At 45.8% G+C, this 15,628-nt stretch overlaps 1 protein-coding gene across 1 annotated transcript in view; it reads left to right on the top strand.

The window, feature by feature from the left end:
* The window catches only part of nomo (nodal modulator), a 57,663-nt gene that overhangs the window by 15,270 nt on the left and 26,765 nt on the right, over positions 1 to 15,628 (top strand). The window contains exons 9-19 of the mRNA XM_080759675.1: positions 806 to 895; positions 3,519 to 3,624; positions 5,006 to 5,156; positions 5,544 to 5,739; positions 8,014 to 8,155; positions 8,727 to 8,858; positions 10,480 to 10,616; positions 10,999 to 11,086; positions 11,300 to 11,363; positions 12,581 to 12,676; positions 14,031 to 14,261. Of these exons, the coding sequence (XP_080615801.1) occupies positions 806 to 895; positions 3,519 to 3,624; positions 5,006 to 5,156; positions 5,544 to 5,739; positions 8,014 to 8,155; positions 8,727 to 8,858; positions 10,480 to 10,616; positions 10,999 to 11,086; positions 11,300 to 11,363; positions 12,581 to 12,676; positions 14,031 to 14,261 (1,433 nt within the window). The remainder of the gene's footprint in view (positions 1 to 805; positions 896 to 3,518; positions 3,625 to 5,005; positions 5,157 to 5,543; positions 5,740 to 8,013; positions 8,156 to 8,726; positions 8,859 to 10,479; positions 10,617 to 10,998; positions 11,087 to 11,299; positions 11,364 to 12,580; positions 12,677 to 14,030; positions 14,262 to 15,628) is intronic.

Here is a 15,628-nt window from a genome sequence, read left to right as displayed (position 1 = left end):
AACTCCCCCCTGTCAGGTGTAAAGGAGCAACTTGGACACTCAGGCATGAAGGAAGCATGAGTTCAAGTCCGTTGCTCTCCCCTTGTCCCCCATATATGGGGACTATAGGTTGGTCTCCCCTTGTCCCCCATATATGGGGACTAGGTTGGTCTCCCCTTGTCCCCCATATATGGGGACTATAGGTTGGTCTCCCCTTGTCCCCCATATATGGGGACTATAGGTTGGTCTCCCCTTGTCCCCCATATATGGGGACTATAGGTTGGTCTCCCCTTGTCCCCCATATATGGGGACTAGGTTGCTCTCCCCTTGTCCCCCATTATATGGGGACTAGGTTGCTCTCCCCTTGTCCCCCATATATGGGGACTAGGTTGCTCTCCCCTTGTCCCCCATATATGGGGACTAGGTTGGTCTCCCCTTGTCCCCCATATATGGGGACTAGGTTGGTCTCCCCTTGTCCCCCATATATGGGGACTAGGTTGCTCTCCCCTTGTCCCCCATATATGGGGGACTAGGTTGATGGAGGGTGTGTAGAGCCCAGGATCACATTAGATGATTGACACAGTGGTGAAAAATGGGTTACAAAATCGTGGGATAAAAAATATATTAAAAAGATAAATGTCACGTTGACGTGGGCTGGGCGTACAGTAAAACCTGGGCTCTAAATGAAGGTGGAATGTACAGTACTGTAACTACTTTGATAGATGATGGCTTATCTAATTCTATAATTGCCCCCATTGGTGTTGGTTTAATTGTGCTTTGTGCCGTTCTACCGAGGAGAGAGGATAACCTTTAACCTTTTAACCAGGTGCCGTTCTACCGAGGAGAGAGGATAACCTTCGACGTCGCGCCGTCTCGGATGGACTTCAAGGTGGAGCACAACAGCCTGAAGCTCCTGGTAAGAAGGAGGGCATTTCATCATGAGTGAAATACCATATTAACACCATGTTTACATACGACGCCTCAGGCCGTCATAAGGATTAGAAACGATTGTAGCCTTGAACGTGTCTGTACGTCATAGCACACCCTCAATGATACGGGGCGAGATAAGAATATTCAGAATGTTTCCTATTTTTTTTTTTTGTCATTTCGCTTTTCTCTTGCCGTATGCTAACGCTCTGTGCAATTATTAGCTTGTCGTTGACTCGCATGTTAGCGTGGCGGAAATAATGACTCGTATCTCCTCATCCAGGGCGCTCTCCGTGGTGATAAATGGATCGATATGCTGGCGCTTCATTTCTGCTCCTCATCCGTCTCTCTCCCGCAAAATATGAACGCTTTTTGGATCATATATCGTATGAATTAAAATGATCGGGATTTTAGGTCAACTCTCTAAAGTCAACTTTTTTAGGAAAGTGTTTCCGGGTCATGGCTTTCAGAGTAAAAGCGATTAGACAACTCCGGCACCCCAGAGCTCCTATTTTGATGCACTTCCGGCACTAAAAGTGTGTTTAAAAATATGTTTATGTACTGTATACACTATACAGTGTGGTAGCATAATGGCCATAAAGTTGAGAATAGACAATGACATGAGTTGATGGTGGAATGGGTCTTTTAAATATCAACAGTTATTCTTTAATAGACCTGTAATCTCAGTGCATATATATTATAATCGGTGCTGATTTTTCACAGCAACATTATCTGTAGTTTTAGAGTAAATAAAACAGTTTTAGTCATATTCTAGTCATCTGAAATGATTTGCCTTTTTAAGTTAGAGTTAGTCGACTAAATGGACAGTCGATGAAGCGCATTTTGACGGGCCGTGATGGCATCATAATTAATGGATGATATTACACTCGGTTGCACGCTGAAAATAGCCAATCTACAAGATCACAACGCGCTGCAGTGGTGAGACGATTTTGAGTATCTGCCGATACCGATTTGTATTTTCATAAAACACTTCTACCATATCACAATAGTACAGTATAATTTACTTTTAGGGCAAGTGGGCATGACCTTTTGGGCAAGTAGAACATATGCCCCCTTTTTTAAACTAGCTCCTCGCCACTCGCCCTACACACTTCCACTCGATTTGAGCATAGATGTATAACTAATTCTTAGCTTACGCATGTTTCATGATTTAATGCTTTTATGTGATGTATTCCCATGCTTTTGTTCTTGCTTAAGAGCGTCTGCTAAATGCCTAGATTGTAAATTGTAATGGAGACGGCACCGGCATCCCCCTCCCATCCACTTGCATTGCGTTGCGTCTCGGTCCTTTCTATATCTATGCTCAGACCCAGTGGACGTGTGTAGGACGAGAGGCGAGGAGCTGGTTTCAAAAAGGGCCCGCTGGGTAAGGGCCTCTGAGGCCTTCATGTCAACTAGGGCATTCATTAAGCAACTAGTCGACTAGTTTACTGGTTCATTGTCCCTCTGTGACTTTTAACCCCTGGTTCATTGTCCCTCTGCAGCCTGTCTTCCGGGTCATGACCAAGGACTGTATAAAGAGGACAGGAAGCGAAGACCGTAAGGGCGCCGCCATGTTGATCACATGGTGCTCCATGGAAGGAAAGAAACATGCGCAGTTGAGACCCAGAAGTTGGACATGCATATGGCACAAATGGCCCAGCAGATGGCGTGAGGTGATTAAAGACCTTGCTGAAAGTAGGGACGCTTGTATCTCACTCTTCTGCCAGCCTATATGCTGAAGCCAGCTTGGCTCAGTGCTCACCATGAACGGACTGACTGAGACAGCCGTGTCATGATCAGTGCAACTATAATATATCTATATAATTTGTATGTAATACAGTGGTTTTCAACTTTTGCCTGTTGATCAGTCCGTTCATGGTGAGCACTGAGCCAAGCTGGCTTCAGCATATAGGCTGGCAGAAGAGTGAGAAATAACAAGCGTCCCTACTTTCAGCAAGGTCTTTAATCACCTCACGCCATCTGCTGGGCCATTTGTGCCATATGCATGTCCAACTTCTGGGTCTCAACTGCGCATGTTTCTTTCCTTCCATGGAGCACCATGTGATCAACATGGCGGCGCCCTTACGGTCTTCGCTTCCTGTCCTCTTTATACAGTCCTTGGTCATGGGGTTCTCTGTGACCTTTAACCCCTGGTTCATTGTCCCTCTGCAGCGTATCTTCCGGGTCATGGGGTTCTCTGTGACCTTTAACCCCTGGTCCATTGTCCCTCTGTGACCTTTAACCCCTGGTCCATTGTCCCTCTGTGACCTTTAACCCCTGGTTCATTGTCCCTCTGCAGCCTATCTTCCGGGTCATGGGGTTCTCTGTGACCTTTAACCCCTGGTCCATTGACCTTTAACCCCTGGTTCATTGTCCCTCTGTGACCTTTAACCCCTGGTTCATTGACCTTTAACCCCTGGTCCATTGACCTTTAACCCCTGGTTCATTGTCCCTCTGTGACCTTTAACCCCTGGTCCATTGTCCCTCTGTGACCTTTAACCCCTGGTTCATTGTCCCTCTGCAGCCTATCTTCCGGGTCATGGGGTTCTCTGTGACCTTTAACCCCTGGTCCATTGACCTTTAACCCCTGGTTCATTGTCCCTCTGCAGCCTATCTTCCGGGTCATGGGGTTCTCTGTGACGGGGCGCGTCCTCAACAGCGTGGAGGGGGAGGGACTTCCTGACGCCACGGTGTATCTCAACAACCAGATCAAAGGTAACCCCACTATGCCTGCAGGCTATGAGCTTGTAGATCTGCTACCAGATCAGAGGTAACCCCACTATGCCTGCAGGCTGTGAGCTTGTAGATCTGCTACCAGATCAGAGGTAACCCCACTATGCCTGCAGGCTATGAGCTTGTAGATCTGCTATTTTTCAATAGCAGGGAATGAGAGAGAGAGGGAGAGAGAGAGAATAGCAGCAGTATTGATACTTTTACTTAACCCATTCTGACCTGAGATCAGATTCATACGAGGTTTCCACGGGACACACACTGGTCTGATGAACCCATTCTGACCTGAGATCAGATTCTAAAAAATGTCAGTCGTTCTTTTGATTTTTCAAAAATAGCAGACCTACAAGCTCGTAGCGCGCCACTCGGTGGCGCGATATGAGCTTGTAGATCTGCTATTTTTCAATAGGTAAAGCATAACATGATGCCAACACCAAAATGGGTGCCCGGTCAGAATGGGTTAAGTAAAACATTAGAGTAATTTATCCACCACTGATTAGAAGTGAGTAGCTAGTGAGTAGCTATAAATATAATGTTTTACATTGAAATTATTTTATATTAGAAATTCTAATTATATGATCTAAATCATTAGATTTTGGTGGGTGCTCCTAATTTTTTTCCTGTTGCTTGAAATTGGTAGCACAAGCGCTACAAAGTAAAAAAGTTAATTTCGAGCCCTGCTAATTGTCCCTCTGTCTGTCCTCAGTGGTCACTAAGGAGGACTAATTGTCTCTGTCTGTCCTCAGTGGTCACTAAGGAGGACTAATTGTCTCTGTCTGTCCTCAGTGGTCACTAAGGAGGACTAATTGTCCCTCTGTCTGTCCCCAGTGGTCACTAAGGAGGACTAATTGTCTCTGTCTGTCCTCAGTGGTCACTAAGGAGGACTAATTGTCCCTCTGTCTGTCCTCAGTGGTCACTAAGGAGGACTAATTGTCCCTCTGTCTGTCCTCAGTGGTCACTAAGGAGGACTAATTGTCCCTCTGTCTGTCCCCAGTGGTCACTAAGGAGGACTAATTGTCTCTGTCTGTCCTCAGTGGTCACTAAGGAGGACTAATTGTCCCTCTGTCTGTCCTCAGTGGTCACTAAGGAGGACTAATTGTCCCTCTGTCTGTCCTCAGTGGTCACTAAGGAGGACTAATTGTCCCTCTGTCTGTCCTCAGTGGTCACTAAGGAGGACTAATTGTCCCTCTGTCTGTCCCCAGTGGTCACTAAGGAGGACTAATTGTCCCTCTGTCTGTCCTCAGTGGTCACTAAGGAGGACTAATTGTCTCTGTCTGTCCTCAGTGGTCACTAAGGAGGACTAATTGTCCCTCTGTCTGTCCTCAGTGGTCACTAAGGAGGACTAATTGTCTCTGTCTGTCCTCAGTGGTCACCAAGGAGGACGGGTCGTACCGTCTGGAGAACATGACGGCGGGGACCTATACCATCCGCACCCAGAAGGAGCTCATGTACTTTGAGCCAATCACGGTGAAGATCGCTCCCAACACGCCCCAGCTGCCTGACATCATCACAGCAGGGTAGGTCTGACATTGTCTGTCTGTCTGTCTTGTCTGTCTGTCCAGGTTCAGTGTGTGTGTGTGTGTGTGTGTGTGTGTGTAATGTGACCCTGTGTCCGTCTGTCTGTCTGTCTGTCCAGGTTCAGTGTGTGTGTATAATCTGACCCTGTGTCTGTCTGTCTGTCCAGGTTCAGTGTGTGTGTGTGTGTGTGTGTGTGTGTGTGTGTGTGTGTGTGTGTGTGTAATGTGACCCTGTGTCCGTCTGTCTGTCTGTCTGTCCAGGTTCAGTGTGTGTGTGTGTGTAATATAACCCTGTCTGTCTGTCTGTCTGTCTGTCCAGGTTCAGTGTGTGTGTATGTGTGTGTGTAATCTAACCCTGTCTGTCTGTCTGTCTGTCTGTCTGTCCAGGTTCAGTGCGTGTGGACAGATCTCCGTCAGCCAGCTCCCAGAGGGCATGAAGCAGCAGGGTCGCTACAAGGTCACCCTGACCCCGCGGGGAGGGGGCGGGGGTCAGGACAACAACATGTCCAGCAGCCAGACCACCGACTCTGACCACCAGGGGGCGTTCTGCTTCCAGGCCAAACCCGGAGACTACAGCATCCACGTAAGGCTTACAGCCGTATTATTGGTAACGGGGTTGTTTTCCTCGACTAAAACCTAAGACGGAAAAGGTTCGTCCGACTACCTTTTTCCACTGACTAAAACTACATGGAAACTAAATTAACACTAAGCTATGATGACTAAACCGAAGACTAAATATACTGACAAATTTCGTCAACAAATAAAAACTAGACTAAAATGTTAGGAAGGGACTAGTGGACAAGAGATCCAGTGTAAGTCATTTTACAATTAGTTGCATGCTGAAAATAGCAGATTATTAATATATTTATGGGGGGAAATTGTCAGGACTAGTCTGGACTAGTATGGACAATTTCCCCCCATAAATATATTTAATTGCTCTTCATTTTAACTTGTATAATATATTTGTATTCACACAGATGTAACAAATATACGTGGAGACATTTGAAAGGTGAAGATGCCTGTGGAGCCCCCCATTGAATGGCATTTGTATGTCTGTTAAATGTGAGAGTGTAAATGGGTCAATTGTATGTCGCTGTCTCTGAGTTACATGAGACCCCCCATTACTATTGTAAAAGCAATGTTAATTGAACTGTGAGAGTGTAAATGAGTTAATTTACAATTTACAATTTAGGCATTTAGCAGACGCTCTTAATCCAGAGCGACTTACATTAAGCAAGAACAAAAAAGCATGGGAATACATCACATAAAAACATTTATCATGAAACATGCGTAAGCTAAGAAAGTAACAGTGGAATATCTATAATGAAACTATACATATAAGCTATACATCTATACTACTATGCTATACATATGTACTATGACGTGCTATGACAATAGCACATACAATGCACTTATGCTGTCTACATAACATGCTATAAGTCTGTATCAAATGCTATCTAAGTCTACATAATTGCTATCTAAGGGGGTGGGGTAAGTGCTATGGGCCATGATGGAGTCTGAAAAGGTGGGTTTTCAGACTACGGCGGAAGATTGGGAGTGATGCTGCAGTTCTGACTGCAATGGGAAGTGCATTCCACAGTTTTGGAGCCAGAAGGGAGAAGAGTTTGGGACGTGTGGAGTGTTGTCCCGGCGTTTTTAGTGAGGGTACTTCCAGCTTCCCTGCGTTGGCTGATCTGAGTGAGCGGGAGGGTTTGTAGGGTTTGGTGTGGTTCCATTGGGTTGTACATTATAATGTAGCTGGGGACATGGGGGAACTATGTAGTTCATTGGAACTACATATTGTCAGTCGGAAGCCGATTACATATAATTCTGGGGGTTCTTGACGTGAACATTTTGAGCACCACTGACATGGAAACATGAGGTTATTCAGAAAACTGTTCTTCTTCAGGTCTAAATGGGTTAAAGACCTACCCTGTATATGAAGTGTCATATTTGCACATGGCTAATAATGACCGAAAGGAACTCTTCCTACTACAAGTAAGACACGCGAACGCAGCTCGTAAATTGCAAGTTTTTATTTATTTATTTATGTTTTCTGCTGTGTGCGTGCGTGTGTGACACACTCACAGACAGACAGACAGACAGACATGTTCTGCTGGATTACATAGTAAATGGCTCACTGGCGTTCGCAAACCACTGCCTCCGTGTTGTCGGCAGGTGTCTCTCCCAGGGAGGAGAGAACTGTCCTAACCCTCCATCAGGTGTCTGTCTCTCTGCAGCCCGCAGCCCTGGAGGTTGTCTCTGAACTAATGAACTCTACCTCTACCTCCATCAGGGAGGTAGAGGTATTAACTTCTAACTAGTTTTAACTAGAACTAAGATGAGAGAACATATTACTCCAGTTTTGGCTTCACTGCACTGGCTTCCGGTTGTTTTTAGGATTGATTTTAATATTATTTTACTTGTCTATAAAGCTCTCAATGGTCTCGCACCTTCCTACCTACATGACTGCCTGCCTATGTCCCAAACCGCCCCCTAAGGTCTTCCACTGCTGGCCTGCTCGCTTTGCCAAAAAAAATGGCAACTAAAAAATACGGGGAAGCAGCTTTTTGCTTCTACAGGCCGTCGGCATGGAACAAACTCCCACTGTACCTTCGACAGGCAGCCTCTGTAGACATTTTTAAAGCTCAGCTCAAGACCCACTTCTACAACATTGCTTTTAATTGATGAATTTTTTATTCATGTCCTCACTGTATTGCATTACTGCTTGTTTTTTAATGTCGATGCCTTGCTTTTCTTTTATTCTCCATTGTTCTGTAAAACACTTTGAGCTGCATTTCATGTCATGAAAGGTGCTATACAAATAAAGTTTTATTATTATTATTACCTCCATCAGGTGTCTCTCCCGGAGGTGGAGGTGAAGGCTGGCCTGGCGCTGCAGCCCGCGGCCCTGGAGCTGTCCCTGGTGGACCGGCCCATCTCCGAGCTGCTCTTCACCCAGTTCATGGCCTCGGTGTCGGGCAAAGTCTACTGTCTAGGTAAACGGGTGGTATATACGTTGACAAATAGCAGATCTATACAAGCTCATAGTGCGGTATACCGAGTGCAGCGCTACGAGCTTGTAGATCTGCTGTTTCGTGAAAGTGGCACAAATCTTTGAATATATATTCTTTCATAGCGAACGCTTAATTTTTTATTGAAGGAAGAACAGACAAGAAAACACAACTAACAAGACTATACGGAAAGTAAAAGAAAAAAAGGCTGCATTTTTCATATTACAAAAAACATTCAATGAAATCCTATTTTTAATATCGCTAGGCTGAGAGAAGAGATTCCACTTTTCCCACTTTTTATAGAATTTATCCTCTTGTAGTCTCGGTATGAATGTTAGTTTTTCCATAGTATACAGTTCCTCAATAATGTCCATCCATTGCTCTTTCGTTGGTGGGTCCTGTTGGCACCAGCGTCGTGTGATTGCTTTTTTACTTGATGCTAAGAGGATCTTGATTAAATATTTAGCGTATATGTATTAGAAACTCTTCAGGGATATTTCCCAACATAGCGAATGCTTTTAACTCAAATCTTTGCTTCTTCTTTAACCTTTCCTAGCGTCCTGTGATGACCTGTCGGTCACGCTGCAGCCGGTGAGCCGTCAGGGTGAGAGGAGGACGGTGGGTCTGTCGGGAAGCACCGACACCCTCAGCTTCTCCTTCGAGAACATCCTGCCGGGGAAATACAAAGGTTCGTTGTTGGATAGGACACCATATTTAGTGCAACAGGGAATACAAAGGTTCGTTGAGATATAGGACACCATATTTAGTGCAACAGGGAATGCAAAGGTTCGTTGTTAGATATAGGACACCATATTTAGTGCAACAGGGAATACAAAGGTTCGTTGTTAGATAGGACACCGTATTTAGTGCAACAGGGAATACAAAGGTTCGTTGTTAGATAGGACACCATATTTAGTGCAACAGGGAATGCAAAGGTTCGTTGTTAGATATAGGACACCATATTTAGTGCAACAGGGAATACAAAGGTTCGTTGTTAGATATAGGACACCATATTTAGTGCAACAGGGAATACAAAGGTTCGTTGTTAGATAGGACACCGTATTTAGTGCAACAGGGAATACAAAGGTTCGTTGAGATATAGGACACCATATTTAGTGCAACAGGGAATACAAAGGTTCGTTGTTAGATATAGGACACCATATTTAGTGCAACAGGGAATACAAAGGTTCGTTGTTAGATATAGGACACCGTATTTAGTGCAACAGGGAATACAAAGGTTCGTTGTTAGATATAGGACACCATATTTAGTGCAACAGGGAATACAAACAATGTGACTAAAATGTTAGGAAGGGACTAGTGCACAAGAGATCCAGTAGAAGTAATTTTACACTGGGTTGCATGCTGAAAATAGCTTGTAGATCTGCTATTTTCAGTAAGTGTAAGATCAGTCATTACGATGGCATCAAGGCCCACCGGAATTTGTCTCCTGTGTCTTTGTGGTGAACAGCCAGTATCTCCTAACGGTGTGTCTTTGTGGTGAACAGCCAGTATCTCCTAACGGTGTGTCTTTGTGGTGAACAGCCAGTATCTCCTAACGGTGTGTCTTTGTGGTGAACAGCCAGTATCTCCTAACGGTGTGTCTTTGAGTGGTGCTCAGAGTGGTGTGTCTTTGTGTGTCTTTGTGGTGAACAGCCAGTATCTCCCATGAGGAGTGGTGTCTCCTTGTGGTGAACAGCCAGTATCTCCCATGAGGAGTGGTGTCTCCTAACGGTGTGTCTTTGTGGTGAACAGCCAGTATCTCCCATGAGGAGTGGTGTCTCCTAACGGTGTGTCTTTGTGGTGAACAGCCAGTATCTCCCATGAGGAGTGGTATCTCCTAACGGTGTGTCTTTGTGGTGAACAGCCAGTATCTCCTAACGGTGTGTCTTTGAGTGGTGCTCAGAGTGGTGTGTCTTTGTGTGTCTTTGTGGTGAACAGCCAGTATCTCCTAACGGTGTGTCTTTGAGTGGTGCTCAGAGTGGTGTGTCTTTGTGTGTCTTTGTGGTGAACAGCCAGTATCTCCCATGAGGAGTGGTGTCTCCTAACGGTGTGTCTTTGAGTGGTGCTCAGAGTGGTGTCTTTGTGTGTCTTTGTGGTGAACAGCCAGTATCTCCCATGAGGAGTGGTGTCTCCTAACGGTGTGTCTTTGTGTGTCTTTGTGGTGAACAGCCAGTATCTCCCATGAGGAGTGGTGTCTCCTAACGGTGTGTCTTTGTGTGTCTCTGTGGTGAACAGCCAGTATCTCCTAACGGTGTGTCTTTGAGTGGTGCTCAGAGTGGTGTGTCTTTGTGTGTCTTTGTGGTGAACAGCCAGTATCTCCCATGAGGAGTGGTGCTGGAAACACAAGTCTGTGGAGGTGGAGGTTCTGGAGTCGGACATCCTCGGGGTGGAGTTCCGACAGATCGGCTACATCCTGCGCTGCTCGCTGTCTCACGCCATCACTCTGGTCAGTAACACACTGTGTGTGTGTGTGTGTGTGTGTGTGTGTGTGTGTGTGTGTGTGTGTGTGTGTGTGTGTGTGTGTGTGTGTGTGTGTGTGTGTGTGGGGCGACTGTGGCTCAGAGGTAGAGCAGGTCGTCCAATGATCCGTGGGTCGGCGGTTCGAATCCCTCCTCCTCCTCCTCCTCCTGTCTACATGTCGAAGTGTCCTTTGGGCAAATACACAGAACCCCAAATTGCTCCCGATGTGCTGGTTGGTGCCTTGCATGGCTTCCGCCGCAATCTGTGTATTAATGTGTGTGTGTGAATGGGTGAATGTAATGCACAATCTATGTAAAGCGCCTTGGATAAAGGCGTTCTATAAATGCACCATTTTGTGTAACACACAGGAGTTCTTCCAAGACGGCAGCAAACCCGAGAACGTCGGCGTGTACAACCTCTCTAAGGGAGTCAACCGCTTCTGCCTCTCCAAGCCCGGTAAGCTAACCTCCCGTTAGCTAAACATAGCACCCCGTGTGGCCTAACAAGACGCGCCCTAACCCTCTCTCTCTCTCTCTCTCTGGTGTATAATGGGAGTAGCATGTTCTGCCCCCAGAAGGTGCCAGGCAGGCACACGACTAAATATAACACGGGAACAAAGTGATAAATCATCTCAAAATGTCATTTATTTTTTTCTCCTCCCCCAACCAGGTGTTTACAAAGTCACCCCGCGCTCCTGCCACCAGTTTGAGCAGGACTACTACACTTACGACACGTAAGTACGCTGTGAACCGCTGCACGGAACTCATCCATCTTGTCTTTGCGTTTCTCTCTCCCCCCCCCTCGTCCTCCCCCTCCTCTTCGTCGTCCCCCCCCCTCCTCCTCGTCCTCGTCCTCCCCCCCTCCTCCTCCATCTCCATCTCTCTCTCTCTCTCTCTCTCTCTCTCTCTCTCTCTCTCTCTCTCTCTCTCTCTCTCTCTCTCTCTCTCTCTCTCTCTCTCTCGCTCGGTCTGGTTCATCCACGTGTTATTCCCTCTTCTGCAGGGACGGATTAACCCCAACGAGGGCCCCTGGGCCGGTAATATTTTCAGGGCCCCCTTAGGGCGCGTGCGCGCGACATTTCCGTGTTTTTATCATCTTTTTAACCTAAATTTAACAAAATCAACATCCAATGAAGGGCCCCAGGAGCCCTTTTCAGGGCGTCAAACCTAGTACCTCACGGTCCAATTTCCCCAAAGGGCCCCTGATAGCCAAGGGCCCCTGGGCCACGGCCCCACTGGCCCAATGGCTAATCTGTCCCTGCTCTTCTGCACGTTCAACCCTTAGAGTATATATATGAATAGAGACGGCACCCAGAGGAAACCCTGAGGCCAAATGGACATAGTGGCCGAATGAAGGTATTGCAGCGTGGACCCCAAACACATGAACGCGCTGGTCCATTCACTATCACTGTGCACGTTCACGATGACACGTGAACGCTGTTTCATACGTGAACGCACGTGAACGCGTGCAATGATAGTCAACGGCCATGCAGCGCGTTCATGTGTTTGGGGCCACAATCCATCCCAGAATGCACTCTGTTCCTACCCGGAAAGAGGAGTGAAAAATCGCCTCATGCGCTTTTGAGCAACTTAATGCAAGTGGATGGAAGGAGAACTCGGGTGTCTTCTCTATTCATATATACTCTAAGGTTCAACCCCCATTTAACCCTTTTGGTGTTCTTTAAGCGTTATTATGATACAAGCTTGTAGATCTGCTATTTTTTGACAAATCGTGAAAATGTGGCGCTGGTCTTTGAATATAGATATTCTTTCAGAGTGAACGTTTTTAGCTCCAATCTTTGCTTTTGTTGTCCCTGGAACAACATTCTTTGAAATTGGGGTCCACGGCCGATTACATAATAATTCTGGGGGTCTTCGACATGAAATGGTGCAAGCAACAAAGCTGTCATGATTTAGAATGATTTGTAGAATGTGGTCTCCTTCCCTCCAGGTCTGCCCCGTCCATCCTGACGCTGACCGCCGTCAGACACCACATGACCGGCCTCGTCACCACGGACAAGGTCCTGGACGTCACAGTCACCATCAAGTAATGAGGATAACCTTTAACCTTTAAGTAATGAGGATAACCTTTAACCTTTAAGTAATGAGGATAACCTTTAAGTAATGAGGATAACCTTTAAGTAATGAGGATAACCTTTAACCTTTAATTAATGAGGATAACCTTTAAGTAATGAGGATAACCTTTAACCTTTAAGTAATGAGGATAACCTTTAACCTTTAAGTAATGAGGATAACCTTTAAGTAATGAGGATAACCTTTAACCTTTAAGTAATGAGGATAACCTTTAAGTAATGAGGATAACCTTTAACCTTTAAGTAATGAGGATAACCTTTAACCTTTAACCCATTTAGGCCTAAGGCCGATTCTAAAAACGCCTCTAAATCCTGACCTAAGGTTTCTGAAAAACTTCAAATATTTATATAGCAGCATCAAAATTTTTACATTTTTGAATACTGTACATACTGTACAGAACCCCAATATGGGTGCCCGGCCTGAGGGGGTAAGATACCAATAGGGGTTCCCGCCCAGAATGGGTTAAGTAATGAGGATAACCTTTAACCTTTAAGTAATGAGGATAACCTTTAACCTTTAAGTAATGAGGATAACCTTTAAGTAATGAGGATAACCTTTAACCTTTAAGTAATGAGGATAACCTTTAACCTTTAAGTAATGAGGATAACCTTTAACCTTTAAGTAATGATGATAACCTTTAAGTAATGAGGATAACATTTAACCTTTAAGTAATGAGGATAACCTTTAACCTTTAAGTAATGAGGATAACCTTTAAGTAATGAGGATAACCTTTAACCTTTAAGTAATGAGGATAACCTTTAACCTTTAAGTAATGAGGATAACCTTTAACCTTTAAGTAATGAGGATAACCTTTAACCTTTAAGTAATGAGGATAACCTTTAAGTAATGAGGATAACCTTTAACCTTTAAGTAATGAGGATAACCTTTAACCTTTAAGTAATGTGGATAACCTTTAACCTTTAAGTAATGATGATAACCTTTAAGTAATGAGGATAACATTTAACCTTTAAGTAATGAGGATAACCTTTAACCTTTAAGTAATGAGGATAACCTTTAAGTAATGAGGATAACCTTTAACCTTTAAGTAATGAGGATAACCTTTAAGTAATGAGGATAACCTTGTTCACTAGACATGAGTAGGCCTGTCTGTCTGTCTGTCTGTAAAGAGGATAACCTTGTTCCGTCTGTCTGTCGCAACTGTTAACAATACATTTTCGTCCATTGTCAATGAATGGACAATTTTGAGTTTGTGTGAACACAAACATTGCGTAACACAAAAATGTAAGTCTCTTTCTATATCTCTCTATCTCTTTATCGCTCTCTCTCTCTCTCTCTCTCTCTCCCAGGTCCTCCATAGAGAGCGAGCCTGCCCTGGTCCTGGGCCCGCTGCGCAGCGTGGAGGAGCAGCGTGTGGAGCAGCAGCTCCAGGAGATCGCCCTGCGGCGCCAGGAGAGAGAGCGCCGGGCGGCCGAGGAGGGGGAGGGGCCCGCCGACAACGCCGACAGCCCCGTCCCCGTCCTGGAGAAGGCCGGAGAGCTGACGGGACCCTTCCACTACGACTTCTCCTATTGGGCCAGGTCTGTGACACGCTTTAACTACGACTTCTCCTATTGGACCAGGTCTGTGACACGCTTTAACTACGACTTCTCCTATTGGGCCACGTCTGTGACACGCTTTAAACTACGACTTCTCCTATTGGGCCAGGTCTGTGACACGCTTTAACTACGACTTCTCCTATTGGGCCAGGTCTGTGACACGCTTTAACCTACGACTTCTCCTATTGGGCCACGTCTGTGACACGCTTTAAACTACGACTTCTCCTATTGGGCCAGGTCTGTGACACGCTTTAAACTACGACTTCTCCTATTGGGCCAGGTCTGTGACACGCTTTAACTACGACTTCTCCTATTGGGCCAGGTCTGTGACACGCTTTAACTACGACTTCTCCTATTGGGCCAGGTCTGTGACACGCTTTAACCTACGACTTCTCCTATTGGGCCAGGTCTGTGACACACTTTAAACTACGACTTCTCCTATTGGGCCAGGTCTGTGACACGCTTTAAACTACGACTTCTCCTATTGGGCCAGGTCTGTGACACGCTTTAAACTACGACTTCTCCTATTGGGCCAGGTCTGTGACACGCTTTAACCCATTCTGACCGGGAACCCATTTTGGTGTTATAGCATCATGTTATGCTTTAGCTATTGAAAAATAGCAGACCTACAAGCTCATAGCGCGCCACCGAGTGGCGCGCTACGAGCTTGTAGGTCTGCTATTTTTTGAAAAATCGAAGAACGACTGACATTTTTAGAATCTGATCTCAGGTCAGAATGGGTTAATCAGACCAGTGTGTGTCCAGTGAAAACCTCGTATGAATCTGATCTTGAATCTGAACTCACTTGCTGCTGGGCTATTCTGCAAGGCAGTGCTAGGTGGTGCTAAGGGATTAACATTGAACAAACGAACGATCTGTTTCGGGGCCCACAGCAAAATGTTCTCTTATAGCGAGAATCGCACTGCGTAACGTAGAGAAACAGTCTATAGAACAATGACCGCTGCGTATCGTAGAAACACGGTAGAGGCGCCTGATGGAGGGGAAAGGAACTGGTTGGAATAACGTGTTCCTTCCACGCGCGCTACGTCCAACCAGGGAAACTCCCCCCTGTCAGGTGTAAAGGAGCAACTTGGACACTCAGGCACGAAGGAAGCATGAGTTCAAGTCCGTTGCTCTCCCCTTGTCCCCCATATATGGGGACTAGGTTGGTCTCCCCTTGTCCCCCATATATGGGGACTAGGTTGGTCTCCCCTTGTCCCCCATATATGGGGACTAGGTTGCTCTCCCCTTGTCCCCCATATATGGGGACCAGGTTGCTCTCCCCTTGTCCCCCATATATGGGGACTAGGTTGCTCTCCCCTTGTCCCCCATATATGGGGACTAGGTTG

Source organism: Protomyctophum bolini, assembly GCF_963924005.1.
Source record: "Protomyctophum bolini genome assembly, chromosome: 3".
Lineage (NCBI taxonomy): Eukaryota > Metazoa > Chordata > Actinopteri > Myctophiformes > Myctophidae > Protomyctophum > Protomyctophum bolini.
This window is presented reverse-complemented; position numbering and strand designations above follow the sequence as displayed.